Source organism: Chiroxiphia lanceolata, chromosome 2, assembly GCF_009829145.1.
Source record: "Chiroxiphia lanceolata isolate bChiLan1 chromosome 2, bChiLan1.pri, whole genome shotgun sequence".
Classification (NCBI taxonomy): Eukaryota; Metazoa; Chordata; class Aves; order Passeriformes; family Pipridae; genus Chiroxiphia; species Chiroxiphia lanceolata.
In genome coordinates this window covers 79592099-79610245 of record NC_045638.1, presented here as the reverse complement: position 1 = coordinate 79610245, position 18147 = coordinate 79592099, and the positions used below count along the sequence as shown (strand labels likewise).

Here is an 18147-nt window from a genome sequence, read left to right as displayed (position 1 = left end):
ATTCATCTCTTCTGTCTTTGAACTACAACTGAGATTACACATATGAGATGGTTGAAAACACAATTTTGCAAAATGCACTCAAAAGTAACAAATTACCAGAATTATACATTATTAGCAGCATCTATCAGTAGATTGTTAAAACTATTTCAGCCCTCCCATACCAGGAGCAGATTAACCTCATTCTCCTATTTCTAGAAATGTCAGGAAAGAATATGCATATTTTGGGGTGTTTTGATGGATTTTATCAATGGGACACAGAAAGCATGTATTTAAGCACTAATCCTTCTCAGACCTCAGAGCAAATTCTCTTGCTGATTTTATTCTCAACAGTCAGCTTCCTTTACAAACATCCAATTATCACTTTGACTGCTCACCCTTTGCCATCTTACTTCAGATTATGGCATTTGGTTCTCAGTGACACTAATTAACTGAGTGTGTATGCAAGGGGGAGAGCACCACAAAGCAGAAGCTAGATCCATCAAGGTGGTCTTAAACAATGCATATTAATTAACTACAAACTATAATGGGTTGAGGGGGGCAGTTTGTTTTCTTTTTTTTCTTGAGAACAGGAGTCTAATGCAAAAGTGATCAATTGTTCTCTTCTACCCAACTCTTCTATTCACATGAAAGCAGCAAACAAGTAAGGTATCTCTAACAATAATTTTTCAGAAAAGTGGCAAATATTAAATTTCATTGCTGTGTTACATAAAAACACAATTTGCAGTTAATATTCTGGTAGTTTTGTTGTAGAATATGAATCAACAATGGAAACCAGGTTCCATCTGACTGGACATTACTACAGAACTTACAATAATAGTAATAATAATAATAATGCTTTAACTAGATGACTTTTGCCCTAGGCATATGAAAATTCCTATGTAAATATCTAATTAACAGTCTTCAATTTACAAGAATCTCATTTGAATGAAAGTTTCTGCTGTTCATATCAAGTTAATGTTAACACTTCAAGCGTAGCAGAGTTTGGCTGTTTTGAGAGGTGTCTTTATCTAGTACAAATCAAAATAGAACCATGTAGTTGAATAAAATTATGTTGTTTTACACTGGCTAAAGTTCTGACCCCCTTTGAGCACCTGGTCTGTTTAAATTTTACCTCTTGCATATAAGTCTACCTTAGAGTATTAATGTTGCTTTCCTAGGTAACAAGTGAAACATGGAAATATCTTAAAGTACCTAAAGTTTTTCTATGTATTTTTCTTTTTCTGGGGGAACTATGCAGTCTTACAAGCATTTTGGTATTTCTAAAGCTTCTGAGGAAAATAGAATAAGTTAATAATTCATTGCTGTCACTTAGAAACATGGAAAAAATTATGGTGATAAGGCTTTTCCTTGAAAAGCAGGAATGTTTCCGAAGTAACAGAATATTTCTGACATTGAAAGAGTGTGTAAAAAAGAGGAATACATTTAATTATTAAAAATATTAAAATATTAATATATATATTAAATTTAAATGAGTCAAGAGTATAATATGGATTTTTTTAAAAAATAAAAGAATATTTTAATAATTTTAGAGTATTTTCAGTATGTTTAGAGATAAATTGTTCTAAACTCAATGTATTTTATAAAAGCTTTTAAAAGAACTCTTGGACTATGATGCAGAGCAGAAAATGGCCTTTGCTACCACTTTCTTGAACAAGTGTTCCTGGAACACTTATTCTGACATATCTTCTGAGCAATACTCCCAGTTTACCTTGTTTGCACAAGATGAAACACATTTTGGGGTGAAATATTTGAGCAGAATGGCAAAGTACAAATTTTCAATATGTACCAACACTTACTGGAGTGTACCAGTAAAAATGTAGGATAATTTAAATGTCTGCTTTTTTGTATAATTTCTGTAGATAATAGATTACTGATCTGAACTTGTTACATTTAGAGTTAGACTCTGATTCCATTTAATATCTTAGAACATGTTTAAATTTTAGCGCCTTTATATCATCCTTGACATTGATGCTATTATGAGTTTAAGCTTTGGTCTGATAAAGTCACCATTGAAACAAATGATGACCAGCTGATTCACAGAAAAGAAAAATCACTCCCAGAGACCATGTCAGTACATACAAGGACAACATTTGCACCAGTGAAAGTTGTGTATTTTCATGAACAAATGTTCCTGTGCAGCAAACAGCAAGGACAAAATGAGGGGTCTGGTTATGGTTCCTTTGAAAGAAAGTGCCCTAAGACACAATTTGCACAGATCACCTTAACTAGAGTTGGAAGTAGTTTCTGGTATATTAATAGTAAGTCTTAGCATATTCCAGTCATCTAAGATATCACATACAGGAATTGCACCATTATAAAAGTTTGAAAATTGAAAGTGAAGAAAATTCTAATAATTTTGTGCTTTGACAAGAGATTGGGCCAAATATAGTTATGTTTCTAATTAAGTCAACAATATTAAAATAAAATTACTCTATCTAGGGTGATATTGTTAAAAAATGTATATAACATATAAAAAATGAATATAACGTCATCTACCGCCACCACCTGCGTCTCCTAGAGCACTTCCATCAACGCTGTCTCCATACAATCCTAAACATCCACTGGTCAGATTTTGTGAGCAATACATCTGTTTTAGAACAAGCAGCAGTCACAAGTACTGAGGCCATGTTACTGCGAACACAGCTGCGATGGGCAGGGCACATCTCCAGGATGAAGGACCGCTGCCACCCTAAGATCTTGCTGTATGGTGAACTTACCACTGGTTGCCGCATGAGAGGAGCCCCGAAGAAAAGATACAAGGACTCCCTGAAACAACATCTCAGCCTTGGCCATATTGATCACCATCACTGGTCCACTCTGGCCTCCAATCGGGAGGCCTGGAGACACACCATCTATAACGCAGCTGTTTCCTTTGAGAACACATGCAGGATCACTCTCGAGGAGAAAAGACAACGCAGAAAGAATCGTGTCTTGCAGAATACATCACCTAAGGAGTCTTTCTGCTGTGCCTTTTGCAATCGGATATGTCTGTCACGTATTGGCCTCATAAGCCACCAGCGTGCCTGCAACAAATGTGGATAGAGCCTTCCCAAATCTTCGTTCGCGAAGCCTGGCCATGATGATGATAACATAGATGGCATTTTGCTTATCTAAGTGGTTGTATTATAGCAATAACTCACATCCATTTTCTGTAGGCATTAGAGGCTTGTGTATCTATTAAGGAGTAAGAAAAAGCAAGGGAAAATGAGAGAGCCCACAGCCATTCATGGAGAAATAAAGATTTCAACTTTTTACAAATATTTGTCCTGATTCCTTGTAATCTACATTAAAGGATACTGACAGATCCCAAACCCAAGCCAACGTGAAATGACAGATTGCTCAGATCAGAACAGTGTGAGGGGCCACAGGCTAAATGAGTCAGTGCAGCTTCTCTCCATTTGCATCTTTAAAGTTCTTATTTCCAACATGCACACAAACCAATTCCATACTCCTGGTTTTGGATCTCAATGTAAAATGCAGGGGACAACTTTCTAACCACCAAAACCTTTTTTTTCTTCAATCCAGTTACTAGGCATTAAAGTTTGCAAAGATTTTAACTAAATGCAGTGCTTTCCTGATTGCTGTGATTATTTCTCTGGAGTACTATAAAAACTTACCTTAGTTTGAAAGTCAAAAATAATACCAAAAAATTAATTGAAAACAGAGAAAGATACAAGACTGTATAGCCTAACAAAACTGCTAATTCCTCCCACCCAAAAATGGCCACACATTTGACTTCTATTTTTTCTTACTCTGTAATTGTTATTTAACGAATATAAACCTTCAGGTATAAACTGCCTGACATTCATTTCTGTTAAGATCCGGACACTCTACCACTGTCTGCAAAAAGTCCTCAGTAAAACTCTGAAGGTTGTGTAGCCATTGTTATGCTTACTGCCTCAACTGCTCAGCTCCTTCAGCATCAAGAAACCATTTCTAGCCACAACATCAAGACATCTGTTTGTGAGAATCTGCTATGAATCATGCAACAGAATGAAAATTAGTTTCCTATTCTCATTATCTTAATCTTGATGGAAGTCTCTGCTCACTGATTTTATGTGTGATAGGGAGAACAAATGCACATCCTGGCCCCAGTGGGTCAAGGTAAAACTGTCCCTGGTGATAAAGAGAGATGAAAATTTCCAATATCAATTTCCAACATACAACAGAATGTCCTCCACTAACAATAAATAATATCTGAGAATTTCTATTTCTATTTGCCTTTGCTACATAGTCCTGTTAGTTCGGAGTCACATCTACTGCTTTTCTATGAGTCTTCTTTGAAATACTGATCCTGTTGTGTTAAAGAACCATATATTTAATCATATGTTTAGCAACCTTTTTATATTCTGGTAATTTTGAAAAACAATGGTACAAAAAACAATTTTTCTTTCAAAAAAAAAAGAAAATTCACTTCTGTTGAGCCAGTTTCTTAACAATCCTTAAACATATTTAATCAGTCATGAAAATCATGCTTGAAACCCATGGAAGATCAAACCTGCATTTATTTTCTCTAGAAAATATTTCTTAGCAAATATCATAAAAAATAAATCTCATTCAGTGTACTTTAGTTAAATCATGTTGAATTTTATCTTATAACTATTTGCTGTCATATCTTGATTATTATTTTCAAATAATTACTGCTAAAATCTTTGTTGCAATTGATCTTAAGCCAACATGTTTTTTAACATCAAGACATTATCAATCATGTCTTTTTCTTCATGTTATAAGACAGAAAACTGTTTTCTACAGAGATGCTAATTTTATGTGACACTCTTCTCAGAATCCCTGTATGGACAACATCTGTCTCCTTTATCTGATTAAAATGAGTTTTTCTTAAGTACAATAATCTCCAAACTATCATCTTGATCTCTCATCCATCTTTCTCTGTTGGTTCGTCTATCATCATCTTTCCCTCAGTTTCTAGTTAGTTAATAATTCAGGGTTGGGTTTTTTCCTGAATAATCCTTAATTCTACCCCAACCCCATTCTCCTTTTTTGCTTCCCTTCTGTTTATGAAATTACAAAACTTTTTGCTATGGTATTTTCTTATTAAAATATGTAGACATACTACGCAGGTGGTCTCTTCATGACTGAGAGATATTGGCAGGGAAGGAGGAGAAGTCTATGTTCCTGCTGTGTGCAGCAAGTGTTATGTGAATAAATAAAACATTTCAGTTTTCATCATAACCAGGCCTCTGGCTCTTTTCCAAAACACTAAAAAAAAAGGGAGGACAGATGAGTGCTAGGCACTTTGAGGAAAGTATTAATTTCTGAGCCAAATAACTCATCAGCAAATGTGTTTGCAATTCCTTTGATTGAGCAATTACTCTTTTCCTCATGGATGGCAACAAGTTTTAGCTAAATAGAAATGTAATCGATAATATATGTAAGATTCATTAGCTAATCTTTTATATGCATCTAACCTTCTTTTCTTCCAATCTCAGAATGAAAAACAGTTTTATATCAGGACTCAACCTGTGTATAAGCTTTTATAATTTGCAAACACTAAAGGAATGTCCTTTCATTTGTCTGATCCTGACAGTATATTGATGAAAACTATTACTGTTGTGCAAAGCCTATTTTCATACTAATGATAAGATGTCCACAGAGCATTGAACACTGAGCATCTTGATAGGAAAACAAAACTTACATCAAGAGAAAATGAAAGAAGCTTGCATCCCTGTCAGTTTCTAAAGCAAGTGTTTCTTCAAAGGTGTGACATATCATAACAAAATTTCAGACCTTTTTATTTGCTGGAAAAAAATTCCAAAACCTCAAAACTATGATGCAGAGACATTTGTTTAATATAATTTTGTTTTCTATAAAATTACCTGTAGACAAACAATGTGACTCAAATAGTGATGTATATTTGTCTAGAGCAAGACAGGATGCATCCTCAGGTTGCACTAGGGAACCTGAGATTTGACATGTCCTTCCTCTGCCCCATTCACTTTTGAAGCTATTATTTTCTTGTCTCTCTGCTGAGAGCAGTGAGTGGTTTCACATCTGAAGTGAAATGAAGCATATTTTTCACAGGAATGAAATTCTGTTTTCTCCACCATATTGTTTATAAAACTCAGACGATAAACCACCATTTTTTCACAGAGTCAGAAAATAGGGGGTATTATTCTTTTCCTGAGGAAAAAAAATAAAAAAAAAAGAAATAAAAAGGAGGAAGAAGAAGATATGTTGTCTCATATTAGTGATTTAGTCTGAGCACATTATTGAATCTTAAGCCTAAGGTAAATCACTCCTGGTATAAACCAAAGATAACTCAGCTTTGCACTTTAACAAATTCGGCCTAGAAAGGGAATTCCTTCTCTTTCCTGGCTGCTGAAGAGTCCAACCCAGATGTGTTGAAAGTGCCATACTCCTGCTTAAATACTTCTGAAGACTAAATCACAACCTTGTACCCTCAATGATTTTTGATCATAGACTCAACAGGGGACTCCCAGTAGAAGGAGTGTCAGTCACTATTGTAACAGATAGAAAATCCTCTCTGGGGAGGTATATTTAAAAAGCCAGTCATCACTGGGGAACAGCCACTCATCTATTTAGACTCTCTAACACAGAAGTCTTACCTCAGTTTTCAAATACAGAAGAAGGAAGCATTCCATCTCCTCCTCCACTTCTATGGGATTATTGAAAGCATTTGCTGAGGATTATCTGCTTTCAGTGTCCATGGCTCCTGATGGGTTTCCACCTACATCTCCTAAGACCATTAAAAGAACCATAACCACTATCTAACCTGGGAAGGGATATACAAGACCTGCAAGAGCTTGGCTTAAATGCCATGGAAGAGTTGCCATCTTCCTTTTAGCCTTGTAGTTCTCTGTCAGAAAAGGAACAATGATTATTTACTTCTCTTCTAGGGCTGCAGCTTTAAGATAGAATAAATTCAGGTTCTTTGTCATTTTAGAACAGCAAAAAAGTGTTAATTTTCACGTAACTTAATGGACATTATGATTAATATTGTGTAAGCAAAGCCAAAATTTGAAACTCCTAAATGTGAATGGTTGAACATTTCTCATGAGTATGCTTCAGTGGGGCTACTTGCCAATAGGTGTAGTGGTGCTGCAATCATACAGACTCAAAGAAAAAAATAAAAACCAATCTACAAAAAAGCAGAGATTTTTGTGTGTAGTCCTTTGCTGTGTAGTCCCATTGATTATACTTTGAGCAGATACAATTAATTTAATTGGGGAGTTTTCTGACCCTCTTTTGCATTTTGCTTTCCTTTATTCTCAGATCTGATTTCTAAGGCCATTTTTTAAATAAATTGAATAGCTTGTGCTTGATGTTGAAATGGAATTTGACGATAATACAGCGATGAAACTTTAAAGACAAATTATGAAGGATTACCTTTTTTAGTTTTTTACAAAAATTTTATTAAAATTCACCACTAATAAGTGTCAAAGGATACTAATTCACTGATGCTTCCAAAATGAAAATTTTGAATTAATGGAGGAGTAAAATGGGTTTATTTTTGAAACAGTTATAATCTTCATCATGCCTTGCTAGAGAGGCAGCAGTCCTCAATTCTATTTATTATCTCTAAAAGATACCAGCATGGAATTTGGCTGCTAGGATGGGATATATATATATATATATTTATCTATTTATCCTTTTCAGGATAACTATTCTTCCACATGGGAGTCTGCGAATCCTGAATGCTTCCAAGTCTGATGAAGGACGGTACTTATGCCAAGGTGTAAATGTATTTGGATCTGCAGAAATCATTGCATCAATATCTGTTAAAGGTATGAAGAAATAATTTGATGATAATGATGACTTGTCTTGACTAATATTTGAATATTAATTAGAATCTCCCAGCCAATCCCCCAACAAGAGGATTGTAGAGGCAGAATAAAAAAAGCATTTCCAGCATGTTAGGGGGAGAAAACTCCATCTGGTTAAACATTGTATTCCTGCATCAAATTGCATATTCAGCTGTCATATAATACATGTATCAGAAGAATTAGTATATATATTAAATCACTCAAATTATAAATAATTCTATAAGTAAAAGAATCAATATCCCTTTTGACGTATTGTAGCTTTGGGAATTCACTTAGTCCTACCTTTTTCTGCATGGGAACAAACATATAGATTTAAGCGATAGTTGTATCTATATAAAATCTAAAGAAAGATAGTTCCTTAGAGGAGCAACAATAATCAAACCACTGAATTGCAGTCCACTTCCAAACCTTTTTTTTTTCTTTAATTTTTCAGCTGAATTCATAGATGATCATAGATTTTTTTTGTAGGGGTTTTTTGTACTTTTTTTTTACTTCAATTTTCAAGCTTCTTCCTATATTTGTTATCCAGGAAACATCATTTTTTATTTTATGTTACAAAACTGAAATTTTCATGTAATCACAATATTCCAGGTGCTGCAGCCTTACAAAAAATTAATTGTTTTTCCTGAAAATATTGAAATTAATTAATTAATCCAATTCAGATGTCCTATAGATTGTTGTTTAGGATTCTGCATTATTGCTTCCATGAAACTGTCTGTACCTTCTGAACCCCACTGTCACACCTCAGTGTACACTAGGAATATAGTTCACTATTTGACAGTGTGTATTCGAAACAAACAGGAAATGTAAGTTCTGAGTAGACTAAGGACTACTCAATCATATTATTTTGGTCTAGCACTGTAAGTAGGCTTCCATCTAAATATTCCTAATTCTTCTATATTTCAAGAACCTACAAGAATAGAGCTGACTCCCAAGAAGATAGAGTTAACAGTTGGAGAAAGCATTGTCCTCAGTTGCAAAGCCCTTCACGACAGCACACTTGATGTTACTTTCTATTGGACTCTCAATGGGCAGCCAATTGACTTTGAAAAAGAAGGTGGACACTTTGAAAGCATCAAGGCAGTAAGTGACCATGCACTTGTCATCTGCATGCTGTGAACTGATAGAAATTTGCATGCTTTTATATGTCTCCCATTTACCAAATTCTGGCCAAATTGAAAGATTACTTGTTTCAGTAACACTGGAAAGAAATGTTAGGAAGAAGAGGTGCAAAATGCAGGTCACCAGAATTACTCCAAATAATTCTTATCAAGAAGATATTAATTTAAATTTATATATCCTATTATTATTGAGGTATCTGATAATATTTGTGAAGGGAATCAAAAGGAGTTTTCATCAAATCCTACTTACATCCTTCTGCTTTAATATGGAAAGGATACTGCTATAAACATTGATGTCTTTCTCACAGGTAACACGGTTGTTGAAATACTCTTACCTCCCAACTCTTTACTTCCCTAGTGTGTATTTTAATATCTGAATACTAAGGACTGTATTTTATTTATCAGCTACCCTGTATGAGGTATGTTCTAACTGTGCAACCTTTTTTTAAGTCGATAAGAATCATATGGAAAAAATAGGCATACCAAGTTCAAATATTACCACTTGATTCAAAAAGAGTTTCATACAATCAAACAGTATGATAAAGTAATTCAAACCTGTCTCTTGTAAAATGGTTTGAACTTTTCTTAGTAGAAAGAAATCTTTAATGTGAACAAGTTTGGAAATAAAATCTACAGTCATTTAACTCACTCTTCTCACTAATGAAATGTAAATTAAATGTCCATGCTATGTAAGCAGGGAAAAATGAAGTTCACAAAGGAAAGGACAGGAAATTTTAAAACTTAATGTATGTAATTTGAGTACAATGTAGCAAAGTTAACTGCATTAAAAGTCTCGTCAGCTGCAGTCAATTTATTCTTCTTCTTGCCTCTATGGAAGTCATAATGTACTCTCTTGGTGGATTTATTTTTTAAAATTTGTGTTTACTTCAATAAGGCTTTTAATTGAACAACATTAGTGATGTATATCTTACTGTGAAGGTCATAAGCATAGTTATCTTCATTTGAGGAATACAGCCATCAAAATGCAGCACTAAATGTACAGGAAGGAAAACTGGTTTTTAAATTGCATGAGTTGATCCTGAACAAAATGTTTTTTAATGGAGTATGTTTAAGAAAAATAATATATTTTGTGTGCATGAAGTCATACATCCATTTTTTCTGCACACACTGATACTTTGTCAGGTAAAAATATGTTCAGGTTTGCTTGGGTTTTGTTTATTCGTTTTAAAGTCTGACAAATTGAACATTATTTGAATAGGTTCCTGTTAGTAACAAAACCACTGTAAACCTCTCATCACTGGTTGCATTACTCATACTTTTACTGTGGCAGACCCAGGTGTTAAGTATGATGAGCATCCCAGTGCTTAATGCAGGGTTATAAAAGCTATCACCAAAGTAACATTTATTTGGGCTGTAGATAAATTTTCACTCACTAAAATTGCACACTCACTAGCAATTACAATTAAAAGGAAAAGTTTCTCTTAAAAAAATCCATATCACTTTACTTGTTTATAAATTATATCTGTAGTTTTGTACCAAAAGATAAGTATAATAATTTTTCATACTGAGAAGTAATTTTATACAAATAGAAGGTGTTTTTGCTGTTATTTGCTGAGCTATCAAGGATTTAGTACCTATAGCAATTTAGGTACTTCAAGGACTTGCCTGGCAAAAAGATAAGTGTGGTAAGGATCTCAAATTGAACAAAGCCGTGCATGAAGGGAATGTTAAGGGATCAACTGAATTCAACTGGACTGACAGCTCAGACTGCAATCTAGCAAAGGAAATCATCCCAAATGTTGTGTATGCATAACTCCACAGAGAAGAACAATTGGTAGAAGAACAATAATGCAGAGGGTTATATAAACTTAGAATCCTTTGGTATCCATAAAGTCTTACTTTTTCCAACAACAGACTCGACAACATTTTAGGTTCTGTGACGGATAATCTGTGCAATTAATATAAACAATTTTGCATGGAAATCTGAATTTCCAAAATTTCCTTCTAGCAGCATAGTGAGCCCATGAGCACAGAAAATATGAACCTGTCTGTTTTTATAGGATAATTTTCATTTTCTGTCCATTGTGCCAAATCTAGAAGTCCTGTTCAAAATTCTACTCAAAATTTTCTTTTCTGAGATCTCCACTGACCTTAATTTTCTCATGGAGGTATCCTTTTTCTATCTAAAAACATCTGATTTTGTCAGTAGATTTTCATCCAACTATTGTTGTTCCAACTCTGTGTTTGAAAGACAGTATTGTTTTTATTGCAGCCAAGCAAAATGATTTACTGTGGTTAGCCGCAGCCTGGCGAACAGTAGCATTGCTTGTGTCCCTCACCTTCACCTGCATAAGTACTTTTCAGACTCAGGAAAGTGATTTAGTCTCAAAATCTCCTTGGTCTTTGATCTTAACTTAAACTGTCACCATGGGAAGCAATAAGTACAACCTGTCATGTTATATTTTAGAGTGGTCATTTGTTCACATGGAAGTGAATTGAAATCTACTGCTTCACTTAAAGAAGGCCAGATAAAGATTGGACAATGTGTTTAAGTACCATCTAGCACTGGAGACTTCAATCTTATTACCTAGAACCTTTGAAAGTACATAAATTTGCACCTCTCCTAATATTTTCAAGTCACTTCTTGGTTTGTTGTAGTACTTTAAGCATATTTTAGAAGTTAGGATTAAAATTACCTAAGCATTTTCTAACAAGGTAGTGGTAAGTTCTACACTACATGGGATCAATTATAACAGCAAGCTGTTAATAACAATGTCTTTCCTCTTTATCCAATGTAAATCTAAACAAGGCTAATTAAATAGGGGCTTTATTTAATAACCTCCTTCCTCCCCACATGAGAAAAACATCAATAGTTGTCAGAAGTCTTGTAGAAGATACGTGCTCTATGCACGGAGAATTTCAGCTCAGGTTAAAGCTGTAGTATCAACCTCATTGCTATCAATTTGTTTCACTGTTTGTCACAATCTATTTCTGCTGATAAAAGAGTTTGAACACAGACATTACTGTCTGCTCAAATCTCCAGACATTTCAGCCCTATGCTCATTACCAGATTTTACCCATTTGTCACACTACAGCAATTATATATTTGAGTGATCAGAAGCAGTTTAAAAATAAAAAAAGAACTTGTCTTTTGATAACACCAATTTCTTTTAAATTCGGGAGGGTACAAAATGGAATAAGAATTCCTGAAATTTGTGTTTTATGACTCGCAACTACAAACCAAAATCCAGACACAGTATAATACTGCAACATGTATTGCTTCCATGATATAAACAGTTCTAGTGAACTGATTGAATTTATATCATGCTGAATTAGAAAGAGACACTCCAAATATTTCCTAGAACTGAACAAGTATGTAAACTGATGCAGGCAAGTGCTTGTGGCTTTGGCTATGAATAGAGAGTAAGGGAGAGTGATGATAAGTAACATCCACTGAGGGGGGACCTTTTTGCCCTCTAGAGCTACCTGAAAGGGGTTGTAGCGAGGTGGGGATTGGTGCCTTCTCCCGGCTAACAAGTGACAGGATGAGTGGAAATTACCAGGTTATACCAGGGGAGATTTAGATTAGATATTAGGAAAAAATTCTTCACTGAAAGGGTGGTCAGATGTTGGAACAGGCTGTCCGAGGAAGTGGTATAATCACCAATCCTAAAAGTGTTCAAAAGGAGTGTGGATGATGTTATAGCTGGGGATATAGTGTAGTGGTGAACACAGCGGTGCTGAGTTAATTTTATTTTGTAGAAGGGAGATAACCAATCATTTTGGGAGCCTCTTAACATTTCTGAATACCAATTTCTACTAAAAATTATTATAATAAAGAAGTAATGAAATACAGTCAGATAATTTTTACACTGGTTAGTTCTTTTGAGGTATTTTGTACCTTTCCTTGTTTACAAGAAATGTTCTGATACAAAAAATCTTGGCACAAATAACAGATGTATCATGACAGTCCATTCTGTCCCCCATTTACTTGCAGCTGATGGATCATTTAACTGCTTGACACAGTGTTATCCTGGGCTATAACAGCACAACGGGTTGTTTGAACAACTGATCAATATCAGCCTTCTTAATGCTACAGCCTTCCATTTACAGTTCTGCTGCCTGTTTTACACTTGCAGCTCTGCAGCTTTTCTCTCCAGCTTCTGTGGCAGTGCTTTCTGGAGCTTTCCTGGCAGTATTTCTCCCTTGCAGTCCTTACACTGCTAATCCCCTGGTTTTGTTCTTGAGGTCTTGCACCTTCAAACCCCAATTGTGCTGTTACAGAGAAGCATCATGGGAAGAAGGTCCCACTGTCCTGAAACTGACCCCTGCTTCTTACCCCCTTTCTTTGTCGTTTGTTTTGTAAACCAAGCCACAGCATGCAGCGAATTATATAATGGTCATATAAATACTTCATAAGTATTGCCCAAAAATATATGTATGCAAAAGCTTAACAATCAATCACTGTGCAACAACTGCTCTTATTTAGCATATTCTAATTAATATTTACAAAAAGGAAGTTTAAGCAGGTCCCAAAGAAAAGATTTCAACACTAGGGGGAAAAAAAAGAAAAAAATGATCACCATCGTCTTCCTCTTTGACACCTACTGCACTGGAGGGAGCCTCAAGATGAGAATATTCCTTCTGGCTGGAAACCAGAAAGGGTCTTCAATTTTCCTTTTCTCTCTCTCCTCAATGTTTTTTTTTTATTTCTCACCTAGTTGGCTTTCTTTGCTAGAGCTGATGTGTGCCACCATCTATAGACCCTGCTAATAAATATCTGGCCATGTAAGGCTGACACAACACTCTTTATGCAGCAGATTAATGAAATCCCAATCATGTGTCTGTTTTTATGCTCCCTGTTTTGATGTCTTGTCAAAATGGCACACTTGTCCCATATGGGTTTTGCTCTCATTGATGTAATTTTCTTCATCACTATCACCACCCTTCCACTCTGAGCATATATGTACCACGATGCTCTCTTTTTCCCCTCTTTCTGCATATTTGAATAGAAGTTCAGGTAGCACATACTATTAGGTCTTTTCTTCCTTTTTTCTCCTGGTAATAGCATCTCAGATACAGAACACAGATTTAGCAGCATGAGTGTAGAGGGCCTCTCTGTCCTGAAGCTTGCCATTTCATAAGCCATCTCTTTTCTCATTCCTTCTCACTCTCAATGCTTTTTCTGTGTTTTATTTAATCCCTAAATTTCACAAAACCACCCCAGCACATGACATACTACCTGACATCTGATACTCATTTATCTTCATCTCTTTTTCTACCTTCCCTTGATAAAATTAATCAAACTTATTTGCAGAAATTCAAGCTGCGCTTGAGATGCACTTGCAGCATTTCAAGCTGACTCAAATCCGTCAGCAGAGGGGCTCGAGACAAACACACGCGACCAATGTGATCCACAAAATGTCCGTCTTTATTTACAAAGATGCCCTTTAAACACCGTTACTACACCCCGGCGCATGATTTCTTCTTCTACATTATTGGCTACATGAAAGTGTTCACAATGTACACATGCCCTATTGACCCCTTCTAATTGGATTATGGCAGGTGCTCATACAAGGTGAGAACATATGTTTACCTTTTAGGACTCCACCTTAATCTTGGCACAGATCCTCCTTTGTCTTGGCTTCAGAGCCTGAAGCCATGTTGATTGCACAATTTCTTTACTGTCTGTGCCTGGTCATATCAAGGCAAAGCCCTCAAAAATGCAGGAGAAATTGCTCACTCAATTCTGCTCTTTCCACACAAATCCTCCCTATCCACTCCCAACACCCCGGCACTCTCTGACATCCACTCAGCCACCAGTGCTCACCCAAAACAACTGTTTTCATAATGCTTGCCTTGTCTATGCAAACTGCTCAAAAACACTGCCACTGGAAAGGTCCACACCTCTGCTGGATGATTCTTATGGATTCACAAACCTGAAAATCATTTTTTTAACTTCTTATAGACAGGTTATAGACGGGGGGGACCCCTGGTGGTCTAGTGGTTGGGATGCAGCACTCTCACCGCTGCGGCCCTGGTTCAATTCCTGGTCAGAGAACTCCTCCTGGCAGATGGAGCTCGTCAGCCCTGTAAGGCCATCCATCTAAGAGAAGGTCACTCTAAACAAACCTACGTCCTGAGGACCTCACTGCCACTGTCCAAGCTCGCTCGGCCCCGGCAGATGAACCTTAGGATTAAAGGGTGGGCTCAGCTCAGCACACACTGTGTCTCACCTAAAAAATCCACTGCGCAGGCTCGAAGGGTAAAGACCTTTCCCAAATCTTCATTCACGAAGACTGGCCACACAACAATATAGACAGGGAAAATGCAACTTGTGTTTTATCAGGTATCCCTCAGTCAACCTGCATCAGCCCGGATACTACTATAGTACCATTATTATGCTACCATTTACCATTATTCACAATAAAACCAATAAAAATTATTTCACCTTCTTTGCTTCAAATGTGTTTATATGATTAAAAGACAGAATTCAGAATATAATTTTCCATTATCACTATATCAACCAAGAAATTTGCTGCTTCTTAGCAGATTAAATATTTGCAATTTGTAATCATCATAAGCAGCACGCAGACAAGTGGTTGATGTGTTCAAACCTGAGAATTTGCATGAAATGGCACTTAAATTGTCCTAAATGCATTATGGAGAGAATTGGCTCAAAGTCAACAATCCATCATAATGTACATATAAATTGTCAGCATAATTTAAAAGGGCTTTATTGTATTGTGGTTTTTCACTTACTGTTGATGGTACAAAGATAACATTGCATGAGATTATTCTGTACAATCATTAGTTTCCTTTAGATAAATTCACTAAAAATAAACTCCATTACTATTCCAATATGGGAAAAAATAAACTCTGAAATAATTTTTCAATTTATTTCAAGTGAATTTCATTAATAAAAGCTGTTTTGCTTAACCAAATAATGGATGAATCAGGAATTCACCTAACCTGAGTGTTACATACAAAATCACCCATATATTTTAAAGAATCATTTAAGTTGAATAAGGTATCACGAACAACCCACGTCATTCTTGTTTAGGATCAAATCTCAGTCCTGTTTACTTCCACAGCATTGTTTTACTGCTCTCAGTTTATACAGAATATAACTTTTTCAGTCCTTTTGTACCTCCCAAGCATTCTCCTGTATAGAAACCACTTTGTAGGAAAGCATCTTTACCTCTCACTGCCAAGAGATTTAAATGACAGCCAGCAAGCCTTGATAAGCCCCTGTAGTCATAGTAAAGAAATTCCTCAAACACTCCCAGACTTTCATCATAAACATTTTCCAGCAATGGCAATCAGTGTTTGCCCACTCTTTTCTTCCTATTGATTTAAGCTTTTGTTGAATCGTGATAATTTGTAATAGTCTTACTACTCTTTTTAGGCATATTCTTTCCAAGCAAAGAAACAGTATGTTATCCAGTTCCTAACCGGAATCCTCTGCACAACAATAGGCAGGCTTTCTTGCCTTCAAGCCTTTACAGTGCGGAAGCTCAGTGTTGCAGGTCACCCTGTCATCTCTGTTGACTATCCAGCATTATGAACTTCCTTGGCTTTTTGTCCCTCTTTCCAAGATAAATTCAAAGAACTGCAGTTGGAGTGTGAAATGGAGGAATGATTTTCCACAATCAATAAGGAAAACGAGCAGTAAAATGAGCAAATTAAAAGAAAGCTGGGATTGACACAATGACAAGAGATTGATAATTCATATATATATTCTACATATGATTATGTAGTTTGCACATATGTGATAAACCCAAAGTGTAATTCTTCCATGGAAGAAGTAGTGAGAAGGGAACAAGAGACTTACTAGGTGTTAGGTGCTCTAGCGTGAGCTCCACTTCAAAAGAAGGCAGATTAGAGATGGTTCGTGTGCAAAGGCTTTGGAAGAAAAGGTTGTATACTGAATGGACCACCCTGGTTTAGAGATGAAAACTCAGCAAATGAATGGACAGATTAACAGAGAGGTCTCCTAGCAACTGGCTCAGGACAATGAACGCACTCTCACGGGAAGAATAAGTTTAATTCTCTTCGTTCAAAGAACTGTATGTAAAAGTTACTTTATTGCAAAGCCACTCACAAACTCTTAAGATTTATGAAATAGAAAGGAAAAAAAATCCACATACAACTTCCTCGCTGTGGGGATGTGGGATGACTGAAGAAGTATTAATTCCCCAGCAGTAAATTGTCTGAAAGGTGACTTTTTTTTTCCTCAGCAAATCCCCAGCATTAGGGCAATGGGTGCAAAAACAAACCCAATGAGGTTATTCTTATTGAGCAAGGTATGCATATTATATGTTCCTTGGGGACTTTTTGAGTTTGGGGAAGTATCTCCACATCAAAAGCAAATGTTAATGTATGCGTGGCACCAATTTTTGCAAAAAATTCTTTCAAGCAATACCTTACAGGTAAAGCTAGTTAGATTTATTGCAGACATGACTATGACTTCAAATAACAGGCCACACTGGAGCAGAGAGAGCCATAGATTGACACAACATTCAGCACTGAAGCTGCCCAGAACCCCACGAATGGTGTGTTTGGGGGCATAATATGAATGAATACAATAATTTGTTGTCTTAGAGAGAAACACTAATCATGACAGATAGCATTGATATCTGTATTATTATTTATTTGCTGCTTAATGAAGACCAGCAGTACGTTCAGTGTTACAGTAGGTCCATAGCTGATGCTGGCCTTGAAGGTTACACTTAACTCTCCTGAAAATCATTGAAGATTGGTTGTTGAACCTATCCGTTTTGTTTTGTCCTAAGTTTTAGCTTCGGTAAAGAACAATATATATTTAACTGAAATTTATACTGAAAAAATACAAGTACTTTTGATGTTTGTTTAAATGGATAATACATGATACTCAGAATACCAAGGAATATGGATTTTTCTAATTAAATATTACTTTGAAATAGTGCACTTCTTGCAAAATATTACCTGTCACAGAAGAGCATAAAATTAATGAAATAAAAACCAGCTTTTAAAAATGTACACTTAATAGTGTCAAAATTTAGATGTAGACAAAGAAATTTAAATACCAAAAATTTTAGCTTCGAATAAAATTTGGACCATGTGGTTGCTGATACATCAGGTTGTTCTAACTCATTTTAGTCCAGGTGAGAGATCTTTCTACACTGTTTACATCCATGTCACGCAGTTTTTGTCTTCTCAAAGGGGAAGGTGTGTCTCTGCTTTTGCTGAAGCATCATGTCTTTTTCCAGTGAGAAGACTAA

The 18147-nt window shown here is 35.8% G+C and overlaps 1 protein-coding gene across 6 annotated transcripts in view; it reads left to right on the top strand.

Annotated features, from left to right (window-relative positions):
- Positions 1-18147, top strand: part of CNTN5 (contactin 5) — a 614386-nt gene that overhangs the window by 541053 nt on the left and 55186 nt on the right. For all 6 annotated transcript variants that reach the window (XM_032680305.1, XM_032680306.1, XM_032680307.1 and 3 more), the window contains 2 exons: positions 7636-7763; positions 8710-8885. In XM_032680305.1, the coding sequence (XP_032536196.1) occupies positions 7636-7763; positions 8710-8885 (304 nt within the window). The remainder of the gene's footprint in view (positions 1-7635; positions 7764-8709; positions 8886-18147) is intronic.